General features: G+C 38.2%; 1 protein-coding gene across 1 annotated transcript; it reads left to right on the top strand.

Moving 5' to 3' along the window:
- Nucleotides 1-1,480: 1,480 nt before the first annotated feature.
- LOC101604968 (sulfotransferase 1E1) lies at nt 1,481-23,180 on the top strand. The gene is made up of 8 exons (XM_004665363.2): nt 1,481-1,567; nt 6,766-6,930; nt 10,954-11,079; nt 12,505-12,602; nt 15,960-16,086; nt 17,473-17,567; nt 19,287-19,467; nt 22,992-23,180. The coding sequence occupies exons 2-8, from the start codon at nt 6,783-6,785 to the stop codon at nt 23,102-23,104; spliced, it is 888 nt and encodes a 295-aa protein (XP_004665420.1). The 5' UTR covers nt 1,481-1,567; nt 6,766-6,782; the 3' UTR covers nt 23,105-23,180.
- The last annotated feature ends 2,090 nt before the right edge of the window (nt 23,181-25,270 follow it).

Below are 25,270 nucleotides of genomic sequence, written 5' to 3' on the forward strand. Positions count from 1 at the left end.
CTTTGCGTACTGTTACTTTGTCTTATGAAATCCAAGTTCCTCAGACGCTACTGCTTTTACTGTGGGTAACAGTAGATACCCCTTAATTTCATAATGACTATTGCTGCTTTAACCTATTTTTTAAACACGTTGGCCACTTTCACTCAGAAACTATGAATTCACTGACTTGTCTGTTACACACAAGGCAGCATGATGATTTCAAAAAGTGACACTCATTTTAAGCTGTGAGCAATTTAATAAGGAAGTTGGACGAGCTAGTTATAGTTAGGACACAGCAGGATGAGTTCAACTTAGATGAAAATATAAGATTTGATGGTCACTTGTAGTGGTTCTCAATCTTCTCAGTCAGGCAAAGTCTTTCAAAGGAAGTCAAATCTAATTAGAGGTGGGGGGAGGGAGATGAGAGCTAACAGTTATAGCTGATTGGGATCACAGTACTGATGGGTCAGGAAGGGTAGGGTTCTCCTCCCCTGAAGCCAAAGCAGGTACAGAGACATGAGCAGAAAGGTTAAGGGTTCATGGACTCCACAGACCCTTGGGCCAGTTATTTTTCTCATTCTCCTTATATGTTTCAATAGTACTTATGCCTCCCCTTCTCTTTAAATTTCACACTATACAACTTGTCATTTGGTACATAAGGGGGAATTCTTGTTAAATGTTTACCCCCAAATGAGTAATGTTTACATTCTGTCTTTTAAACATATTTATCTTTTTATGAGAGAGAGAGAGAGAGGGTGAGAGCCAGCATGCCAGGGCCTCCTGCTTCTGCAAAGAAAATCCAGGTCTGTATGACAATTAGTTCATTGTTCATCTGGCTTTACATGGGTATTGAGGATTTATCAGGCTTCACAAACAAACACCTTCAACCACTGAGCTGTCATTCCAGCCATTCTTTTTTTTTTTTTTAAGTATTCATTTGACCTTTCATATTGAAGGATGTGTCAGAATTATAGACAAAGATTGTGTTTTCCTTTTGACTTTCAAGGATGCCGAGGAGGGCTACAAACCTTTTAAGCAAACTTTCTGACCCCAGGACCTCATTGCTCTCCAGCTGATTCCTTCTCAATTTCTCCTTCACCCCCTGGGCTTAGATTTTAGGTACATCAACTTCACCAGCATTCTTAATCATCAGTGAGTAATAGCTTTTCCCATTCCATACGTTTTTCTGTTTTCCTCCAGGCCTTCTATCTGTTACCTTTCCTATCATATCCTCTCCATCTCTCTCCCCCAAGCCACTGAAGTCTATTGGGAACTTTTATCACTTAGTTATGAGCCAAAGGAATTTAAAGAAAATCACAGCAGAGCTACCTCTCTGTACCAATGGACATAAATGTGTGGCTAAATACATCTGCAGGTGTGTGTTCTTATCTCTGTAAAGCCATTGCGTCACAGGGACAAGCCCTACCAAGTAATCTCCGCCTCCGTCCCCAGCAGTCAGTATAAAAGCTCACCAGGAACCTTCCAAGTGTACAAGTAGCTCTCATCCTTTCTCTGCACTTTAAAGCCTGGGCTGGTATTTGAGGAGAACTAAGCTAGATCAATTTCCTTCACGGCCTCATCTGCACAGGTTGTACTTTTTATTATTGTTATTAATGGCTAGATTTTTAAATATAGGAGATGTAAAATGTATAATGTATTACTAACTCTGAGTCTTTGTACCTTGCTAAAATGTAGGAGTGTTGTAGTATCAATTGATATCATACTAACTGATAATATGAAGCCTTGAAGCCTTTTGAAATCACTTGTTATAAAAACATCCATTTACAAAACAGCTGTTTAAATGGCTTTAAAAGAAAAGTACACAATGGTAATTACCTTGTAAGTACTAACTTCTAGACGTCTATTTCACTGACGAAAAATTTCAGCAAGTAGGACAGACACAGGTAATATAGAAACTAGCTTCTTATCCTAGATACTCTCAAGTTCAATGTGTCAGTCACAGTCAATTGCTGTCAGGAGCCTTGCAAATAATATTATCATTTTTACGTGAAAAACTTCAAATAATACTATCAATGTTTAATGCCATTAGCAAATCATTGCCAGGACATTCAATGGATTTTTCCTACTTTACTTGGAAATCTGCAATACAAACTACTGAGCCAGAAAGACTGCCTAGTCACTAAGTTTAACAAATATTTCTGAGCATATACTTTGTGTCACAATGATGGGTTCAGGAAAAGGTAGGTAGATAGATGATAATAGATGATAGGTAGATAGATAGATAGACAGACAGACAGACAGATAGCTTCTATATGCAGGCAGTTTATATGAATCCAGGTGTCTGGAAGGAAAAGAATTCTGAGATTTTACCATTTATCATAGTAGGAACAGGAAAGGCATTCATAAAGAGAATAGTCACCAGTAAAAGTCAGGTGAAGGGGTGGAGGGTGACAGGATTTTAAATGAAGGAAAGGAAAAAAGGGAAGAGAAGGAAACTTTCACTGGATTAAAGAAATGTATGACTCATAGTTTGGATGATTTGTGTTGTTGTTTCTGAACAAGTATGACTACATAAATGTTTATCAAATAAAACTAATTTGTTTCTGAAAGAAAATTGACAATTTCTGGCTGAAATGCATTTTTTTGAGGCAATCCCACAGACTGACCTTTTTATTTTAATGAGAGAGACAGTGAGAGCAAGAGTGAGAGTGAGAGTGAATTGGCACCCCAAAGCCTCAAGCCCCTGTCACCAAGCTCCAGACACACGCACCCCCTTGTGTGCACACGCGACCTTGCGCATTGTCACCTTGTGCAACTAGCTTAGTGGGATTTGGGTAATCAAACATAGGTCCTTAGGCTTTGTGAGTAAATGCCTTAATAGCTACACCACCTCTCTAGCCCTGAAATGCATCTCTTAAAGGAAGAAAACTCTACCAGGACATCCAGAAAGTGAATCCATGTGTTGTAATATGAGACAAAAGTAAGGAAAGGAGTGGATAGGCTGTATGACACATCACTATTTTAGCCTCTCAGATCAAAACTAACGGTGAAGAAACACTTAATAATACATTAGCCACTCCTTATTGATTGCAAGCCAATTCTTAGAAACTTGGCTAAACACCAACATGTGGTTCATATGATTAAGCATGTTAAAAGACAAACATTACCTTTAATACAAATTCATACTAGCAAAAATTTTCTATTTTCAGCAAGCCAGGCAAAGGTTTGGGTAATAAGCTGACTTACTGAGAATACAGATTTCAGTTTTGGGAATATAAACATAATATTTGGATTTTCATCACTCTTAGGGAATGGGATTCTTTTCTCTTTGGAGAAGGATAACCATGATTAATACTGTTTTGTGGTTTCCAAACACATTGAGCTATTCATTGAATAATAAACAAGAAACAGATGCTCTTACATGATGTCTCTATTTAGGTGTGAAATCTGGAGTTAAACTGAAAGAAATGTTATTTATTAATCTCTTTAATTTATATGGGAGAAAACGCAGCACAGTAGAACTAAAAGACTTTGTCAAAGTTGTGCAGATTTAAAAAGCAAACTGAAATTAAAAATAAGGAATTCTATTTTAAGTCCTAGCTGTTAGCAAGTATATTCTCTGCTACGTGTATATTTATAGTCTGAAATAATTAAGATGCATAGACTTTTAGCACATTTATTTCTTATTACAGCACCACACTTAAATATTTAGATAAAGGAAAATATTAACACATGAAACATATTATTAATGGTTTTGAGACAGGGTCTCTGGCCCGGTTTAGTTAGTCTCCAGCCAATGATTCTCTTGCATCAGTTTGTGGATAAATTATTTGAATAGTAGGATGTTTATCTTTATGAAATTTTATCTTGGAGATATTTCTTATTTTATATTGTTCCATTTGACTCAGTGACTACTTATCTCATTACTTATTAACAATATATTTGTCAAGGTCTTGTAATAAAGAAATAGTTACCTAAAAGAAATGGCTATAAGAGGTTCCTGGCTTTATACAAATTCACTGAAAAAAGAATAAAATGTCACATATGTATGAGTATACAACAACTTACCAGGGGTATTTTGGGTTGGAGTTATAAGTGGGAGACTCAGGAAAGTCAACTTAAAGGAAGAACACTTGCTGAGATGCCGTTATACGTTTAAAACAAGGGAAGTGTGGTGGTTGACAATAAGCACAAAGAAAAACTGAAAAATAATGAAGTTACCTAACTAAAAATCTTATGTTACCTTGAGTGTGCAACATATCTTGGGATCAGGAGATAAATACAAATCATGTTTGTTGAAATTTTTAATTTTCAGACAAGTTGTTAAATGAGGGTATCTATTTACATACTGAGAACTAAAGGGGGAAAGTAAAGATGGTGTCATTGGTCATAGAGGAAACTTCCATACCCTCAATCCCCTGTTTCTTTATAATCATGCCTGTCATTAGTCTCAACGTATCTTAACTTGAATTATTACATTTGAATTCTTTACTTTAAATAACACACATGAAAGCACATGAAAGCGAAGGACACTCTGATTTAGATACCTGCAATAACTATCACATATAGTTTTCAATGTTTATTAATTACAAACTCATAATTGAACTTGATTTAAAAGTATTATTGTACTTTAAAACATTATAGTCTTTTTATGTGCCCTTTCAATTCTGAAAAGAAAATCAAAGTCTTCACTGTTAGCCTTATGTTGCAGTTAGCTTCATGTTTGTGGCACAAATCACCCAGCCCCAAGCAGCATATACAAGAATTTATTTTGGCTTACAGACTCAAGGGGGAAGTTCTATGATGTCAGAAAACTGTGGCATGAGCAGAGGCTGGACATCTCCTCCTCCAACAGCAAGTAGATAATAGCAGCAGGACAGAGAGCCACACACTGGCAAGGAGAAGCTGGCTATAACACCCCTAAGCCAACCCTCAGTATTACGCCTCCTCTAGAAAGGTTCCAGTTCCCAAATTGACATTAGCTAGGGATCAAGCATTCAGAACACATGAGTTTATGGGGGACACCTACTTCAAACCACCACATTCCACTCCGGCCCCCATAAACTGATGACTATACATGATGCAAAATGCAATCCAGTCAGTCCAGCTTTAAAAGTCCCCATAGATTTTAGCAATTCCAATGCTGTTCAAACATCCCCATAATTCAAGGTCTTTTAACTGAACTGTGAAAAAACAAACAAGCAAACAACAACAAAAAACTCCACTATGACACAGAACATACATTCACTTTGCAAAAGATGGCATAACAAAAAGAGATTTAGCCAATACAAGATTTGAAGCAAACAGGGAAAACAACAAATTCTGAAACTCCAAGTCCAACATCTCTAGCCAGTGATAAGTCTCCAGGTCCAATAATTCTAACTTAGTTGCAAACCTTTGAGTGCCAGTTCTGCTACTCCACCTGGGCTGTTCAAGAACCCGGAGAAAAACTCCATCTGAGCAGGAGGACATCCAATAGTCTTTGCATGTCCACCGGGTCACCACTGCAACACGCAGTTCATCCTCATGGCTCCATCAGTCCTCCATGCAGGGACTTCTGAGAACCCAGTTTCACATTACCCATGGACATTTCAAAAAACGTTAATAAAACCACATTGCAAATGCATGATCCACCTCTCCTGAATTTGTTATCCTCCATAGTACCACATGGGATGCCAACTTGTTAATCAAGGTGGAAATAAAGCTGGTTTTGACAAGTCCAGGACACTCCTTCAGCATTCAGGTACTACTTTCAAAAGAGTCTGCATTCTTCCTGCTGCCTCCAAAAGAATAACTGGCCCAATCTCAATGGCTGTAATCTCTCAAACAATTGCCGCTGAATGGACAACAGTTTCAGCCCAAAGATTTCATTTCTTTCTGTGTCATCTCTACCTGCTCACACCAGCCCGTTTCTAAGCAATGCAGCCCTGCACAAGTTCTCAGAACATGGATAGGCAGAATCCAGCAATCCTCTTACACAAACTGCTTCTGAGCCATTACCTACAAAGCTGTTTTATTTTTTTCCCCTCACCCTCATAATTCAAAACCTCACAGTCCATAGTTCTTACTGCAGTCACGTCTTTAAACTCTGACCATAATGGTCATGAAACTCTGCCTTCAGTTCTGCAAGGTATCTCTTAGAGCATGGTTTCAAATCCTTCACATTCCTCCTGCAAATCAATTCCAAAAGACCAAAGGTAACACTGTCAGGTTTCTAGCAGCAACAACCCCACTTCTTGTACCAATATTGCTGCTGCAGTTACTTTGTATTGATGGCACAAAACACCTGACCAAAAGCAACTTATGGGAGGAAAGGGCTTAGTTTGGCTTACAGACTCAAAGGGAAGATCCATGTGGCAGGGGGAAACCATGGTATGAACAGAGGCTGGACACCATCTTCTGGCCAACATCACGTGGACAACAGCCACAGGGGAGTGTGCCAAGCATGGGCAAAGGGAAGATGGCTGTATCACCCTGCATCCGACAACACGCCTCCTATAAAGATCCAGTTCCCAAGTTGCCATCAGCTGGGTTCAACCAATCAGAACACATACGTATATGGTGAACACCTAATTCAAACCACCACACCATCATTATAAAATATTATGCAGCCTATATTTAATTCAATTTTGAGAATTATACTTTGTTGCCGCAAATTCTTCCAGCACCACGACTATGTCACACATTTCTTTACTGTCCTTTCATCCCACCTGAGTGACAGCCATGAGTCAGTAGACAATTAAGAGGACCTTAATATATATATAATCATTGTGAATGTGAAATATTATGAAGGGCAAACAGTGAAACACATGTACTATTTGTCAGGTCACCACTCTGGGGAGATGCAGCCTTCCAAACCTGAATATTATGATGTTTTTGAAGATTTCCATGGAGTTTTAATGTATAAACCCTTCACCAAATACTGGGATGAAGTTGAAACATTTACAGCAAGTCTAGATGATCTTGTCATCGCCTCATATCCTAAATCTGGTGAGTCTCCTTGTAGTGTCAAAGTTGTTCTTATTTCAGCTAGAAATTATGACCCCCATCTTGAACTATCAATATTAAACTTTTCAGATTTTGTAAACACTTCCCATATTAAATAAGAACAGATTAATGATGGTGATAAAAACAGAAAAAAATCCCTATATTATAATCCTATTGCACTATCTCATTGTATGATCACAATCTTTAATTTGAACATGACACGGATGATCACACTAGTTTCTATACTATAGATGAGTGAATCTATGTGAATCTATATGTATTCCATTATGAACCTTGAAAACTGACAATGGTGTTTATCACTTATTTATAGATATGCATTCTTTTTTGTGATTAGCTATGTGATGGCACATAGAGTCTAAGATTATATGTCTTTAAAAGTTAAAATAATCCAACCTATCTTTCTCTGTCTCCTTATTCTGTAGTAACTGCATTGTGATTCCAACACTCAGGATGCAAGACAGTCATAAGTTTGAGACTAGGCTGGACTATAGACCCTGTCTTAAGACAAACAGCCAATGTTTATTGGAAATATAATATAATATATATATGTATATGTGTATATATATATATATATATATATATATCTCGTCTATCTATCATTTATATTTTGAAACTTCAGAGTAATTCTGGCTTTGAAACTTCTAGTATATTCATTCAAGCAGTATGTATTCAAGCACAGTGTCTTGCCATTTCATTACTGGAGACATGTCTTATCTCAGCATCTTAGTGGATCTCTAGATACTTTGTACCAGGGTTGCTTTTATTTTGCTACTAGAAAAATACTCTCCTAAAACATTCTTTTTAAAAATTCCACAATGCTTTAATTTGTCATTTTGAGGGAAATACTATTCATATATTATAAAATTCATCATTTTAAAGTTGTTTATCATTTATTCACAAGGAGTTCAGCCAATACAATATCTAGAATATTTTTATCAACCCAGCAAGGGACCCTCTATGATTAGTCATTAGCTGTGGCTCCCAGACAACATTTCTGACCTCCAGAAAACCTTGATCAACTTTCTGTTCCCATGTTTGCCTCTTTAGGAAAATTAATATAAACAGAATCATAAAATATATTTGTAAGTCTTTATTCCTAAATATCTAATTGGTTTTACTATAAATTTTATTAGTTGCCTAATTTTCTTTATGATTTTATTGATAGTGTACAGAACTATAATTGATTTTGTATTGATACACTAATTGATCATGTACTCTTCACCCTTGATTAATTTGCTACTTACTTATCAATTCTAGTAGAAGTTTTTAATGGATTCTTTATGGTTTGTATCTGTAGTGCTCTTACACAAAATTTTAACACTTTCATACTAATGTAAATTCTTATAATTTCTTCTTCTTGCATAATTGTCCTGGCTAGAACCTCCAATACAATATTGAATAGAAGTGAGCTGTGAGTTTCATATATTTGGAGTCATGAAGGCCTCAGTAAGTCCCTGTTAGGTGGCAGGGGGATTGCTGAAGCACATGCCTTATAAAAATACTTTATTTATTTATTTATTTGTGTGTGAGAGTGAAAAAGATAAGATTATATATATATATATTCATGTAGTGTATGTGTAGAGAGAGAGAGAGAACTGTGGAATAGAACTCCTTGGGTCTTTAGTCTTTGCAGGCAAATACCTTAACTGCTGAGCCATCTCTCCAGTCCTAAAAGTTTACTGGGCTTGACCTAGGTCAATGCTTTTCTGTAACTTTGACAAACTATTTGGAATGCTTTAGTGCAAACAACAGGGTAGTTTATGTTTTCCATATTCTAAACTCCATCACCTCACTTAATTATTCTTCAGGTAAATTATTTGTTTTATGGTATATGTTTAAATTTCATTTTGTATTCATATTCATACAATATTTCATATTGTAATTAACCAATAGAACCCAAATATAATCATTTTTACCATCTAATCCATACTTAAAATATTTCTTTGGACAATAGATGTATGTACCTTGATCATGTTCAGTCATTATGGCCCTCATCTTGTTCCCTTGCTAGTCATACTGAACCCCATCCTTTTTACAGTTACAGCCATGTCTTTTTTCTTGTAACCCAATTAATTTATTTGGTTTGTTTATGTATGATTGGGCATTTATTTGCACTAACTTAGACAGCCTATCAGTGGCTACACTATTGAATTAAACGCTCTCCCAATCACAATAACTATTAACTGCCAATAGCTCCTCAGGGAGTGTTGAGGCTCTGTGAGATGCTCCCTGCCCCCCGTGACATAACGCTGACAGTGTTGGACAGGTGTTGGACAGTTCAACACAGCTATTGTGCTTTTATAAGTGAATATCCATGTGTCCAGGAAGCAGCATTCCAAAATATTCCCCTCCTGCTTCCGAGTTTTTCATTCTTTCCATCCATACTTCTGTGATGTTTCTTAAACACTAGACAGCGTAATATAGATGTCTCATTTAGGGTTGAGCCCTTAACAATCACTTATTCTTAACACTATGACAAGTTCGCAGTCTACACTAAGCATTATCCACTGCAAAATGAAACTGCTTGGTCAAAAGTGAGAGCAACAGTAATATATGGAGACTATATATATAACTTTATGGCCATGACATGATTGTTTAACCAAATAGCATTGGTAACTTACTCACTATGTTCTCTCTAGCCATGGACTTTCAAACAGGATTACAGTACCAGGAATGAGTGGGCAGGACCTCAAATACAATCAAAATAATTAGTTATTTCAAGATTAGTCATACCACTGTTGTACCAGTGGGCACATCTTGTGGGGTCCCACCCTGAAGAAGAAAAATAAAGGACATTATGCTGCATCCTAGCAGGGCTCTTCCCTACCTCCTACAAATGTTTATGCTGTTAAGCAAAAGCTCAATTGTCTTGTGGTCTTCAAGTCAGTTCTTGTCAAAATATCTCACAATATCTGTTCCTTTTTTGCAGTTTTAATATTCCCCTTCCTATGAGAAATGAGCACACATGTCATAGTTGAACATTTTTGCGATTTTTTTGTATGAGGCCCACCAAAATATTTACTTTTAAAAAACTCATTTTTATTTTTATTTATTAGAGAGAGAGAGAAAGGTAGACAAAGAGAGAGTGAGCACTCCAGGGCATCTAGCCACTGCAAATGAATTACAGACACAAGCACCTCATTGTGCCTTTGGCTTACATGGATACTGGTGAATCAAACCTGGGTCCTTAGAGCTTAGAAGGTGTTGCAGTCTGGTTTACATTGCTGCTAGAAACCACCCAACCAAGAGCAGCTTCTGGGAAAAAGAGGTTTATTTTGGCTTACAGGCTCGAGGGGAAGCTCCATGATGGCAGGGGAAAACGATGGCATGAGCAGAGGGTGGACATCACCCCTGGCCAACATAAGGTGGACCACAGCAACAGGAGAGTGTGCCAAACACTTGCAAGGGGACACTGGCTATAACACCCATAAGCCCACCCACAATCCCTCCAGGAGGCATTAATTCTCTAATATCCATCAGCTGGGAGCCTAGCATTCAGAACACCTAAGTTTATGGGGGACACCTGAATCAAACCACTACAGCAGGCAAGCACCTTAACCACTAAGCCATCTCTCCAGCCCCCCAAACCCTATTTTTTATATTCTCTGAACTAGTGCCTAGCTGAGGCATGAGAATTTCCAGGGAAGTTTGTGACTTTGAAAATCTGTTTTCATTTATCACGTTTAATCAAAATGCTCTACTCTTTTTCGTGTGAAAATTGAAGTCCAAGGTGTCATCAACTTTCACAATGTCTCAACTTATCTTGTGTATAATTGTATATAATTGACTCCTTGGCTATGATTAACTTTCCTATCAGCATTTGTTGAAGCTCCTTTTCCATGGTACATGGAAAAAAGCAAAGATTGGGTGATTCTAAGGGCTGTTTAAATACTATTCAAAGAGCATTGCCTGAGATTTCCCACTTTCTGTTTGGAAATTCAGCGTTCCTGTCAACAGCCTTGTGTGGTCAGTTAGCGGCAACTCACTTGTGCTCACTTTTTACAGGCACAACCTGGGCCAGTGAAATTGTAGACATGATCTATAAAGAAGGTGATGTGGAAAAATGCAAACAAGATGCAATTTATAATCGAATCCCTTATCTGGAATGCAGGGAAGAGAACATATTTCATGGTAATTTCTTAGATGATTTTGAAGATTAGCAGCATACACTTTAAAGTATAGATGTTGATAATTTAATTAAAAGGATTATAAGCAGGAAGGTAAGTTTGCGTAGGAGAACATATAAATTTAAATGTGGGCAGGTTTCATAGTGTGGCATGTGCCTGGAATAGAGTTGATCAACGTAGCCATTATTTATATTTATGGATGACTAGTATAATGTGTTAAGTTCTTTTTCTGAAGCCTGGATTTGAGATACTTTCAACAGCAGACAAATGTTTACGACGTTGCCAGGGTGTTGTCATAAGTACACTCATCCCGGATGATTCTGTCACTGCAGAAAGTTAGAAACAGTGAAATGTTAGTCAAAAGTAGCACAGCAAGAAAATGAAACCATAACATTTTGGGGATACTTCTTGCCATTTTAGTTTAAATAATACTTAAGATAGAATGTTATGAGCATATATACAAAATTTTGTGCTTGTGTGATTGGCAGTTGGTTGAACTGACATACATAGACATATATACAGAAAATAATGCTTACATAATGTGAAAACCTTTCTTTCAGGTGGTCAATCTTTCATATTATTATTCTCTGTAATTTCATTAATTTTTAATTTATTTTGCAGTGAGAATGTTTTATTGCTATGAATACAATTTAGAATACTAAAAAATTGCTGCATACAATTATTATTATTACTGTTATTTATTTAAAATATATATATATATATATATATATATACATACATATATATATATATAGAGAGAGAGAGAGAGATCATGAATGGCCATTGTAGAGCCTTTAGTCACTGTAAATGAATTTCAAGTGAAAGTGCTACCTTGTGCATCTAGCTAACATGGGTACTGGGGAATCAAACCTGGGCCTTTAGGCTTCACAGGCAAGTACTTTAACTGCTAAGCCATCTCTCTATCCCCTATTATGTTTTAAATTATATTTTATTATTTATTTGAGAGAGAAAGAGGGAGAGAGAGCGAGCAAGTGAGTGAGAAAGAGAGAGAGAGAGAGAGAGAGCACATTAGGGCCTCTAGCCACTGCAAATGAACTCCAGATACATGTGCCATCTTGTGCATCTATCTGGCTTTACATGGGTACTGGAGAATTGAACCTCGATCCTTAGTGCCTTAACCACTAAGTCACCTCTCTAGCCCCACAAATATTAATTTTTGTTAATTTTTTAAAGATAATTTTATTTATTTATTTGCAAGCACAGAGAGATAGAAAAGAGACAGAGGAAATAGGCACACCAGGGCCTCCAGCCCCTGCAAATAAACTCCAGGTGCATGCATCACTTTGCACAACTGGCTTTATGTGGGTACTGGGGAACTGAACCTGGGTCCTTAGGCTTTTCAGGCAAGAGCCTTAAGTGCTAAACCATCTCTCCAGGCCACCCTTCATTTTTTTTTTTTAAACCATAGGAGTGAAACAATTAAAAGAGATGAAGTCTCCAAGAATAGTGAAAACCCACCTACCAGCTCAACTCCTTCCAGAATCATTTTGGGAAAAGAATTGCAAGGTAACCCATGGTAAATATTCTTAGGATCTCACCAAACTGTGGCACTTTGGGATCATAAGTCAGATATCACATAAACAGTCCTTTTAATTCTTGTTTGTTATTTTAACCGCATACCTAGATTTCTAACAAATGTGGATTGTAGTTTGCAACCTCTGCCTTTGATAGAGGATATTCTAGAAAAAAAAACAAACAAACTAACTAAAATCTTCAAGGTTCAGCTTGTTTTTCTATCAAAGGGGAAGAGTTGTGCCCTCTTCGGAGAACTACTGAGAGGACATGAAATGATACTGGCAACCTGCTTGGCTTACTGCCTAACGTATTGCAAGCACTGAATCCATGCTAGTTATTTTCAGCCTGCTATTGTGGTTGATTGTATCCAATCCCCCATTGGTAAAAGATTGTTTGTGGCATTGTGAGGTTGGAATAGGATGATCCAGCAAAGAATCAAGAAATGATCATTTGTTGAGTTACTATACAAGCCCAATTCTGTTGTTAATAGCTCAATACCACACACTGGGTAAGCTATACAGGAAATAGATTTGCTTTGGTTTTGAGGTTCTTGCCCAAGTTTAGGGTGCTGCATCTGGTGATAGACTTGTTCTGATAGAGTTACAAGGCAGTACAAGTTATCATTATGGGGTGTGTGTGTGTGTGTGTGTATGTGTGTAATGGTGGTCTAGTGAGTACAAGAAAGAGAAGAACATGATTTTAAAAAGAGCAAAAGCAGGATAATAGAACAATCTTGAGTACTGGTTTGAGGCCATGGTGTGCTCTGTGGAGTAGGATGCTGTAGAACTTATGAGGAACAGTAGAGAAACAAAACTTTGGTGCAGTAAAGCTTCACAACACAATGTAAGGCATCAGAAGTGAAAAGTTAAGGATGAAGATAAAATTTGAGATTTACTTATAAAGGTTTGTGGCTGCATTAAAACATAAGTAATGATCAATCAGCCCATGAACTTAGTGAATCATATGGATCTTGATTCTAGATAATAAAAATCAAAACAGAAAGAATATGGATGGAGAAAGATACCATGAGGCAGGTGATGTCCATATCTTTAGTGAAAACAAAGGAATAAAGACATACTGAGGAAAGGTATAAGAGGAAGAGGTATGGACTTGTTGAGTATCATTCCTTCAAATGAGGAAATTTAAGACAGATATGATCTCTAGGGAATTATGCACAAACTAGCAAATCAAAGAGAGTTGCCAGAAAGGCCGTCTCTTTTGAGAAAGCCCTAGATTCCTCTAAAGGACAGTAAAAGGGATATGTGAAACTGAAAATTTTAGAATATTGATTAATATCTGCCAAGAATGCTGAAATAAACTAAAAAGAAATACAGGGAAAGAGAGATCTCCATTTTTTCCAAGAATGAGAGGAAAAGAAAAAGCAACATGGAAGAGCCATAGCCAAGCTGAAAAAATTGTGAGTGCATATTGAGACATACAGGGAGTGTTCAAACATAGAGAGCCACCGAGAAGGCAAGAGGAGAAAATTCAGATACAAATTTTAGATATAGTGGCGTAACCTCCCTTCATTTAGTAGGTGAAAAGAACTAGGGAAAATCGTAAGCAATACTGAGAAGGTTAAATATGACTGTTGTCTTTGATACAAAATAAAGATTACATTTTTTATACTCTATTAGGGATATTTTTCAGAAGGTTCTTAAACATGAGAATCATACTTCTAAGAATAAGCCTAAGGAATTTTAAAGATGCTTGCAAATGGATAAAATAAAAATAGTGTGAGATTAATCTTGTCCAGTTATCTGGGGGAGGGAAGCAGTGTCAAAAGCAGCCTTCTTTGATGGCCGAGGGAAGGCTTGAGGGCCAAGCATGAGAATATTGAGACGCTGTAGCTTAGTTTTATAATCTTTTCCCGAAGCATTCAGTATCAGAGCTGCCATACAGGATGACAGGATTTAACCAGAGATCTCACAGTTTCATCCTTTTATCTTCTTAATTGGTGTCAAATAGAAGCACAGCAAGGTGTTGTTGGAGTTTGCATTGTCCTGAGATCCATCCATGAGAGACCAGGTGAACTAATAGCGGCTCAAGGAAAGAGAGATCTCTCTGCTTTCCAGTAGGGGGACAAACGCACAAGGCCTCGGCGGGCGGGGGGCGGGGGGGGTCAGGGCTCAGCTTGTAAAGCACAGACAGCATGTGAGCGACGCATCTGCCCCTAGCTGCAATCACACGCACATGCTTTTTCTCCATAGTGCGAGGGGATGCTGTCCCCTTTTGCTTTTGTATGAAAATGTTAGTGTCACATGAGGAAGGGAACTGTGTTGATGTGAGATTTGACAATTAATCTGTTTACTTTAAATAGAATATTTTTGCTCAACCTCCACTCAGTTTCTTTACTCATAAAATGGGGAATAATAGCCACATTACTTCACTGTTAAGTACGAAAATTACAAAAAAGTAATAATACACATAGAATGATATTAAAGGCAGTGGTGTTAGCTTAGGTTATCAAAAGTGCTTTTACTATTAGAACAATGTGACAGGCGCACATCTGTAGTCTCAGCGTCTGATAGGACGAGGAAGGGGAATTGTGTTCTCTTTCTTACTGAGCATTTTAGCACATAATCCCTTCCCATTACTATTTTTGGCCTCACTTCCGCCCCCCAATTTCAATGAGTCTCCTCCCATTTTCAAACAGTCCCTCATCTATTGTAATGTCTCTTTCTTTTTTTGTGGAGTCCTCCTTAATCACCTGTGTCAAAATGGTGAGCTCAGTAGTGTGCATGTCTTCTTGTGGTAGTGACCTTCACTGTGAGGTTCAGAAAGATTTTTTTTAAATTTTTATTAACATTTTCCATGATTATAAAATATATCCCATGGTAATTCCCTCCCTCCCCACCCCCACACTTTCCCATTTGAAATTCCATTCTCCATCATATTACCTCCCCATTACAATCATTGTAATTACATATATACAATATCAACCTATCCTCCTCCCTTCCTTTCTCTACCCTTTATGTCTCCTTTTTACCTTACTGGCCTCTGCTACTAAGTATTTTCATTCTCACGCAAAAGCCCAATCATCTGTAGCTAGGATCCACATATGAGAGAGAACATGTGGCGCTTGGCTTTCTGGGCCTGGGTTACCTCACTTAGTATAATACTCAGAAAGATTTCTTGAGAGTCTGAGGCAAGAGGATTACAGTTGAAGGTTAGACTGGTCTGAAGTATTTTTTTAAGTAGCTTTTGTCTCTGTTAATTGTTAAGCTGTTATATATTTTCCAAAATGAACATGTTTTAAGATAGCAGTTGGAACATAAATCTTTAAAGTTCCAAGACACTGTTGCTAAAAATCATTCAATGACTGGATACATGATTTCATCCTCCCAGATTATCTATGTTTGCCGAAATGCGAAGGATGTGGCTGTTTCTTATTACTATTTCTTCCTAATGATAACTGCTTACCCACATCCTGGATCCTTTCCAGAATTTGTGGAGAAATTTATGCAAGGACAAGGTAAGAACAACTTCATTTGTCTGAGTTGTTTCCATATAAGTGATACAATACAAATGTTATATCTGTGAAAAAATAGGTGACTTAATATAAACATAGAAATAAAAATATTTTTCTTTTTTAAATATTTTATTTACCTTTTGATTTGAGAGTGAGGGAGAGAAAAAGAGAGAGAGAGAGAGAGAGAGAGAGAGAGAGAGGCATATCAGGGCCTCTAGCCCCTGCAAATGAACCCCAGACACATGTGCCACCTTGTGCATCTGGCTTACATGGGCACTGGGTTCTTAGGCTTAGCAGGTAAGTGCCTTAATGGCTAAGCCATCTGTCTCACCCTAACATGTTTTTCTACTGGGCTATTGTCATTGATCCTTAGTTGAAAAGTGTTTGAGGCTTATAGTTAGAATAGTTTACTTGAGAGGTGGATTGAAAATCGGGACACTCCAGTTTACTGTCTAAAAATAAATGTATTAAACTTGGTTCTAAATATTGAAGTGACAATTTCTCTCTTTAATATTGGAATTCAGCATTCAGATCTATGATATTCCTCATGTTATTGTCAATGTGAATAAATATATGCCTCAAGGTGGCAAAAGCTCACACTATGGAGCAGTGACAAAATGTCACACATTTGGAAAAAGGCCAAATAAGCACAGCATAAATGTCACTGTGAGACTTTTTCTGTAAATTTAAAAAAACAAAAACAAAAACATGACTTACAGACTCAAACACCAGAGCAGGTATACAATGAATTAATTCAAAGCAGAAAATGGACTCATAATCATTTATTATTTTGTTAGTCCTACATATGATGAAGTATTTCTCTTTGTTTAGACCAACAGTACTTGGTCATGTCATCTCATCACCAAAAATCTTCCAGATTTATGCCTTAAGACTAATATGAATTGTCTCTAAGGAAATACCCCTTGCAATCTAAATTACTAGTGGTGTAGTAAATGTTCAAGTATTTACCAAAGCAGTTTGTAAATGTTCAATTGAAACAATATACTGAACTCTTCAGACTGTAGTAACATTGGCAGTTCCAGTAACTCAACTCTTAATTTAATTCATAAACTCTCTCTCTTTCTCTCTCTCTCTCTCTTTGTCTTTCTCTCTCCCTCCCTCTCTCTCTTCCATACTAATTTTTAAAAATGCTCTCAAACCTCTGATTTAAACTATTAAGAGAGGGAACTCCCTGCCTTTATTCCACGCTATACAACATGTAATAATATAACATAAAGATGTGTATTTTTGTACTAGGATTATTCAACAAATGTCTTGATGAGAGAATTTTACCTGATAGATGTGATCTCAGAGTTGTCACAGCCTGATAATTTATTTATATTTTTGTTTCATCATTGTTATATATCTATACTTTTCTACTCATTTTAGTTCCATATGGGTCCTGGTATGATCATGTAAACTCTTATTGGGAAAAGCGAAAGAATTCCCAGATGCTGTTTATGTTCTATGAAGACATGAAGGAGGTGAGAAACTGCAGAGATACAGAATGTTGAATAACTTCTGAGTGGCATCACCATTTCACAACTGGATGTAATAGTGCAACTTTACAATAATTGATAGCAATGGTCTGCAAAACTTTCAAAAAGAAAAAGATGTGCTTCAGCTGTCATAGCACAAATGTAATCGAGTAAATAAAAATGTTTTAGGAAGGAATACATACCCCTCCCCCATCAAAACATTTCTGACCAGGGGTAGGAGAGAGAGCTCAGTAGTTAAAAGAGCTTGCTTTCAAAACCTGTCACACTGGGTTCAATTCCCTAGTACACATATAAAGCCAATATACAAAGTCAGCCCCACCAATCTCTCCTGTCCTTGAAAAAAATTTCCAAACACAGCTGGGGAAATATCTAAGCTGGTAATGTTTTTACTGTGCAAGTTTGAGAACCAATGGTTGATTCCTCAGAACCAAGAGGAAAAAAGAGAGAAAGGAAGGAAGGAAGGAAGGCAGACTAGAGATGGAGGTATGTGCTTATACTCCTACGATTAGGGAGATGGGAAAGTCTATCCCTGAGGTTTGTAGTAAGCCAGTCTAGGTTCTAGTTTACTTAGTGATTTTCTGGCCAGTGAGAAACCCTGTCTCAATAAAGGTGGATGGAGGGCTGGAGAGATAGCTTAGTGGCTTAGTGGTTAAGGCACTTGCCTGCAAAGCCAAAGGACCCAGGTTTGATTCCCCAGGACCCACATAAGACAGATGCACAAGGGGCACAGGCGTCTGGAGTTTGTTTGCAGTGGTTGGAGGCCCTGACATGCCCATTCTCTCTTTTTCTTTCTCTTTTCTATCTCTATCTCTGCTTGCAAATAAAAAAAGAAACTATAAAAAAAGGTAATGGAAAATAGGAACGTCACCAAGGCTTCCCCTGGGCCTCCACGTGCTGAAAGTACACATGCAGTCACGCATGAAGACACACACACGATTTCCCAAAGATGAAATCTGAAAAGTAGTAAGCTCAAACCTCAAGTTCATAAAACAAGGCGAAGACCAACAAAAACCTATATGCCGAAGATTCACCTTGGCAAAAGAGACAAATCATTTGAAAAGCAATAAATGTTAAAATGCAGATAGACCATAAAAGAGCTACACATTACAGGCTTAGATAAAAAGTATTTCCAGGGCTGGAGAGATGGCTTAGCGGTTTTGCCTGTGAAGCCAAAGGACCCTGGTTTGAGGCTCGGTTCCCCAGGTCCCACGTTAGCCAGATGCACAAGGGGGAGCATGCATCTGGAGTTCATTTGTAGAGGCTGGAAGCCCTGGCGGGCCCATTCTCTCTCTCCCTCTATCTGTCTTTCTCTCTGTGTCTGTCGCACTCAAATAAATAAATAAATAAAAATTTTTAAAAAAGTATTTCCAAATTGTCCCAATTTTCTCCTTATTTTGATCAATAATTTCCATGTTTCAATCTATAATGTTTGAACTAATAATAATAAAACTGAATAATCTTTTCTTATTTTTGTAAGGCATCAAATAGAGGACATACAAACTTTCTATACATAGTAGGGTTATGGGTGAGAAAAGTTATACTTAGACTAAATAGCTTATTTTTGTTCATTAGAAATCTAATTCTATTATGATTGACAAAAAAGAGAAAGTTTTTTATTTCTCATTCTCATTTTTATTTCTCATCTAAATAAATATTGATCTAAGTTAGCAAAACTTAGTCTTCAAGTGTTCATCTTCTTTTTAGGATATCAGGAAAGAGGTGATAAAAGTCATACAGTTCCTGGGCAGAAAGCCCTCTGAGGAGCTGATAGACAAGATTATAAAACACACATCGTTTAAGGAGATGAAGAACAACCCGTGCACTAATTACACGACTGTACCAGACGAAATGATGGACCAGAGAGTGACGCCGTTCATGCGAAAGGGTGAGAAAGTTGTGTGGTTTGCCGTTAAGCTCGTTGCTGTAAGTTGTGGGTACAGGCCAAAGTCGTGCGAGGGCTGTTCAGCCTGGGAACCCAGCGTCAGCTTTCTTTGGGATATTTGATCTTTGAATCCTCTGCATATGGAAATATTTATTCTGCAGAGGCATTCAACACTCCTGGTTTCTCAGCTACAATGGCAGAATTGCATTCTCTGGTTGGCTATTCAGTTTTTTAAAATATTTTATTAGCGAGAGAGAGAATATGAATGGGCACATCAGAACCTCTTGCTACTGAAAAACTCCAGATGCATGTGCCACGTTGCACTGGCTGTGGGTGGGTACTCGGGAATCAAACCTGGCCGGGCATGCTGGCATACTTGCAACAAGCGCCTTCAATTGCTGAGCTTTCTCCCACTACTCAGCCTTTTGCACATAACCACGAATAACACCCTCACCTGAGCACCGATGACCGCTGGGCTCCATAAGCTGTCATTTCTAAGCACGTGTGTTCCGCCGCTGAAGGAGGGTAGGAGAAAGCCGGCTTTGTAACGGCAGACTCAGCGATGGAGGCGCAAGGAGAACCATGGGGTGCCAGCCCGTTTGCCCTGGCATCAGAAACGCTTGGCAAAACTGTCTGATGGAGACTATCACAGCGCCCCCTGCTGCCCACAGTCCACTGGGCTACCTGGGTGGGCTGACCCAACTGGGCTGACTCAGGTTCATCCTCCAAGTTTACCAGCCAGTCAGGTCTTCCCCTTACATTCCTGAATCGGATGCTACAAAGGCTGCGGCCTTGCAGCCCCTGCCTCTGTCTGGACGCGACCCTCAGTGAGTGTGTGTGTGTGTGTGTGTGTGTGTGTGTGTGTGTGTGTGTGTGTCTTCCTGTGCTTGGGTGACAGGGGTGTGAGGCATAACACTTTTCTGCTTGTCTTTGCTGGATAGTTTGGGGTACATTCTAATTGTAATTACACATAGGCTTTTTCTCTGATCTCCGAATCTACCACGTGGCTGCTCTTACTAACTCTAGACTTGCTACCTGGGTACTTATTATAAACTTGGGGTGACCATGAGTGTAACCCTCTTCATAACTAATTTCTCCTTTGAATCTGTAAGTACCCTCTTTGATATTTGCCCTCTCTGTTTTTTTTTTTATATATTTGCCCTCTCTGTTTGTTTTTCCTTTCAGCTTCACAGTTTGTTTTTTTAAGTCCCCTAAAAACACATGGCAGAGGTCATGCGAGTTCCTCCTAGGTCTTCTTACACAAGCACCTAGACTGCACTTTTCTGTCTAAATGCCTCAGTTTTTCTCAAGTCCATATACTAGCAACTTTATCCTAATTTCTCTCTAAATCTCAGCTTCTCTAAAGTCTATGTGCTTGCAGCTCTACTCCAGGATTTTTTTCCCCCCAAAACCTCAATTTCTTTTAAATGAACTTTATAAACTGTGCAGTATTTGCACCAGGGAGAATTTCTTAAGCCTCACAATTTGTAATTTCCCCCTTAAGTAAACCCCATAATTACTGATTTCTCCCTTAAATAAACCCCACAATTTGTGATTCCCACCTTAATAAATTTAGTAATTTATAATTTATCCTTCTTGAATCCATCTTTATTAATTCTTTATTAACGGTAAGATAGAACCCAAAACTTGGTGTTCATAAATTGTGGGGTACCCCCCTCTTGAATCCCCAAAATCCTGCATCAGCACCATGCCATATATCTTACAAAGATGATCTGTTTAAGTTGTAACCAAGGAAATGGATTGGTTATTGGGCAGTTTTTCTTTGAAATAAAAAAAAATCAAAATTAGCACAGTAGGTCATATTCTTTTTCTAAGTGACAGAAAGTCTACAATAATAGGTAGCTAAGAATTCAAATACAGCTTACAGTTTTATTTGGCAAAAGTATCCTAACTTAATACATAATTCCATTTATCAAGTGCCATGGTCTCTCAGATATAGTCAAGTTGAAAACCCAGAGTCATGTTGGGTATTTAACCCACTGGACATGTACTTACAGTTGTGTGAGGAAGCAGAGAGAGAGTCTAGAAAGTCTAGCCATGGACCACATTGTCAGAGAGACCTTATTGCTGGGCTATGAAATCCCAGATTGCATTTCATTTACTCCTCAGAAGATTCCTTCTTTTCCACAATTCATGTAGCCCTTACAATAACCACCACGCTTCCAGGGGGCTGTTAATACCTCCAGGCCCCATCTGGCTTTCAGGGCACACTTTCTGTCTTCTGCTTTTTGAGCCATATTAGTGGGAAAGGTCAGTATTCTTTGAACGGGGGACAAGTAAACTCCTGGCTAATTTGAAAATGTGGGTTGCTCCCTTCTACAAGGGGAGATTGGATGTGTGATGGAGATAAAAGGAAGGCCCAGCTATGCTGCTGACATACTCCAAATGATGGGAAATTCTGAGTAATGAAGGTCAGAGAACCCAGTGGGGTCAAAGAAAGGCTGGATGTGAATAAAGAATTACATCCTGTAGTTGAGGAAAAAACTTCCAAATTTATGTCTTTGATCACTGCTGTTGTCATTAGGCAGGGTAGATAGATATACTTACACAGAAAAACATAATTTGATTTGGAAGGAAACGAATTTATTGAACTAAACTAATTAGTGACACCTACATAGAATCCAGGCATCAGTGTCATGCAAACAATTGGGTAGGAAGGTGCAGCAGACAGCTTCAGGTTCACTGAGATGAGCGTCCAGACCAGGCACAGTTATGGAGGAAGGGATATTTATTGAAGCTTACAGATCCAGGGGAAGTTCCATAATGGCAGAAGAAACTGGCCTGCCTTCACAGGACCAAGCAGAGAAAGAGAGAGAGAGAAGTACAAGCCAAAAGCCACACAGCACAGCACACTTCAGGAACTCCTGCTAGGCACACTTTGCATATCTTTAGATTGAAACCTGAAACTCACCACCACACCTTAAGATCCACCTAATGACACTGCCTCCAGCCAGGTGGCTGCAGATGCAAACTACAAACAAATTTAAAAAAACTGAATATATTGGGGGCAACCTATTCCAACCACCACAGAAGGCCAGGGTCTAGATTTGACAGAGCTAACGCAAAGAAAATATGTCATTTTCAAAACAATCCAGAAAAATTTATCTTTGTATGGTGAAATTACATAATTTTCATGGCATGTGTTTTATTAGTAGAAATAAATCACAAGAGAGGAGCTGTATAGCTGGCTTAGTGGTGAAGACACTTGCCTGTGAAGTCTAAGGACCCAGGTTCGATTTCCCAGCACCCACATAAGCCAGATGCACAAAGTGGCGCATGCACCCAAAGCTCGTTTGCAATGGCTAGAGGTCCTGGCACACCAATTCATCCTGTTTTTCTATCTGCCTCTCTCTTTCAAATAAATAAAATTAAATAAATTATTAAATGCAGACTTTATTTAAAAATCACAAAAACATCAGCCCATGTTAGTAAAAGTGATGCATGTTAGCAAGCAAAGCTTATGACTGGAGAATGAATTGCTATTGTTGTTATCCCTTTTATCACAGGAATTACAGGAGACTGGAAGAACCACTTCACAGTGGCCATGAATGAGAAGTTTGACATGCATTACATGCAGCAAATGAAGACATCTACAATGAAGTTCCGAACTGAGATTTAAGACATTTCTTGGGCTGGAGAGATGGCTTAGCCGTTAAGCGCTTGCCTGTGAAGCCTAAGGAACCTGGTTCGAGGCTTGATTCCCCAGGACCCACATTAGCCAGATGCACAAGGGGGTGCACACATCTGGAGTTCATTTGCAGTAGCTGGAAGCCCTGGCGCACTCACTCTCTCTCTCTCCCTCTTTCTCTGTCTGTCACTCTCAAATAAATTAATAATAAACAAAAAAATTTAAAAACAAGACATTTCTTTACCTAACACATTTGAAAGTAAACCTTACTGTAAATTTTCACTTCCTCTTCTTGGGAGTGAAGTCTTGAGATTCAACTAATATGTTTTTTGAGCTGCTAACATAGTGGAGAAATAAGTGTCTTATTCTCTTATTAAACTTTTCTTTGTCACATGTAATCTTATTATTCCTATTCTATTTCTCCTATCTTTTAAAATTAATCTTAAAGTATAACTTGGGGAAATAGTAGGAAAGCACATGTATAATTTAGCTTGTCAGAATTTTATAATCATTAAACAAATATTCCAAATTATATATATGTGGTATTTTTTCCTTTTTCAATTTAGTAGGATATTTAATTATACATATATGTGTACATATTCTATATAAATATACCTGTAAATACAATTTGAACAACAATTAAAGAGGAATAAATTATAATCTACGCTACAATTATCCATGAGTCTTATTGGTATAAATGAGTGAGTAATAATCAAATGTGGGAAATTGCAAAACACACTATTCAAATAATTTCCAACTTATTATGTGTCATCTCTTACCCTACCTTTTAAGTGTGGGATTCATGTTGTATTCGCTTATAAAGATTTAAGAAATGGCTTTGTAGAGCGTAGCAGGAAAAGTGACCATATTGTGGGAAAACCTATAAACCCTACCTGGGCAAGGTATCCTAGGTTATAATCATTAATGATAAGAAATGTTGATTGCAGGAGCCCTTGGTACGTAATGAGGATGGTACCCTATGGTGTGGTTTTTCTCACCCACACCCATTTCTCTCCACAACGATTGTCTAACCCAGAGGAAAATTACTGAGTGAACATGACATGTACAGATGCTATACAAAATGGTTTTATACCTGACTTTTTAAAATCTAGCCATGGGTCGTATCTGCATTCCCATACCATTTTCTTGGAGCTTATTTTCTTTCTGCCTTTGGATTATTACCTATTTCCTTTCCCCAATTTTGGTACTAGGTATGTTTTTGAAAGAACTAACGTTCCTTTTAGTGGAAGAAAACAGTTAGAAATCAAGTCCTGGGCACTTTGTATGGCATTGTTACTATACTGTCACTGCTTAGAACATCACAGTATTGCAGTAGGCAGCTCTCTTTTCTCTCTCTGTCTCTGTCTCTTTCTCTCCTCATACACATGCACACACATACCTCACACTTACACAAAATGCACATTTCTAAACAGGGATTGACAAGGCTAGAGATGAATTGGGGAGGAGTGGCTGTGCGTCCCCTCCTGTAAGTTTCAGGACATGGCACTGAGGACCATCCCTGGGCCAGTGAACTATCTGCAGAGCAGCCTGATGTGGTTGCTTCTCCCTGTGTGCCGCAGGATGGTGTACCCCATGCTGTTGTCATGGTTCTATGTTCTCTGTGATGGGTGATAGGCCTTTCAGCCAAGGCCAGGCTATCTTAGAGTGGAACTTTCCTGAGGGGAATTCTAGCATGTCTATGTGTGTGTATGGATGGGGTCACAGACTCTTCACTGAAGGGGGCTTAACAATCAAGTATGGGGATGCCCTCCAAACTGATGTACTAACAGATGTATTGAAATCCCTGAAAATAAAACATAGGGCTGGGATTGTGAAAAGGCCTTGGAGGCTGTCATGTGGATCTTTGCTGTGGGTTACAAGACACACAGCTGAGCCTCAGCTGTCTTTCCAGAAAGGACTAAGCCACATAAGAGAGGAATTAATGGGGAAAGACATGAGGATGCCCAAGCATCTGATTTGGCAAGGAAGTTGCCAAAAAGGAGAATGGGGTTAAGACAGAGACATTGGCTTAGAGTTTCTTCCAGCTAAGATGATGCAAGGAAAATCATGTACAAACAAGATCTAACTAAGCAGCCATTTCTGGGAACAAAAACTTGGAATCCATAGCAAAAGTCAGACCGTGAGGAAGAAAACAAG

This window comes from Jaculus jaculus, chromosome 11 (genome assembly GCF_020740685.1).
Source record: "Jaculus jaculus isolate mJacJac1 chromosome 11, mJacJac1.mat.Y.cur, whole genome shotgun sequence".
NCBI lineage: Eukaryota > Metazoa > Chordata > Mammalia > Rodentia > Dipodidae > Jaculus > Jaculus jaculus.

What these genes read in the sequence shown, in the direction of transcription:
- LOC101604968 (XM_004665363.2), top strand. Translation starts at nt 6,783, where the DNA reads ATGCAGCCTTCCAAACCTGAATATTATGATGTTTTTGAAGATTTCCAT. An exon ending in CGCCTCATATCCTAAATCTG is followed by an intron (nt 6,931 to 10,953) that starts GTGAGTCTCCTT and finishes CACTTTTTACAG; the next exon opens with GCACAACCTGGGCCAGTGAA. An exon ending in GAAATTTATGCAAGGACAAG is followed by an intron (nt 16,087 to 17,472) that starts GTAAGAACAACT and finishes TACTCATTTTAG; the next exon opens with TTCCATATGGGTCCTGGTAT.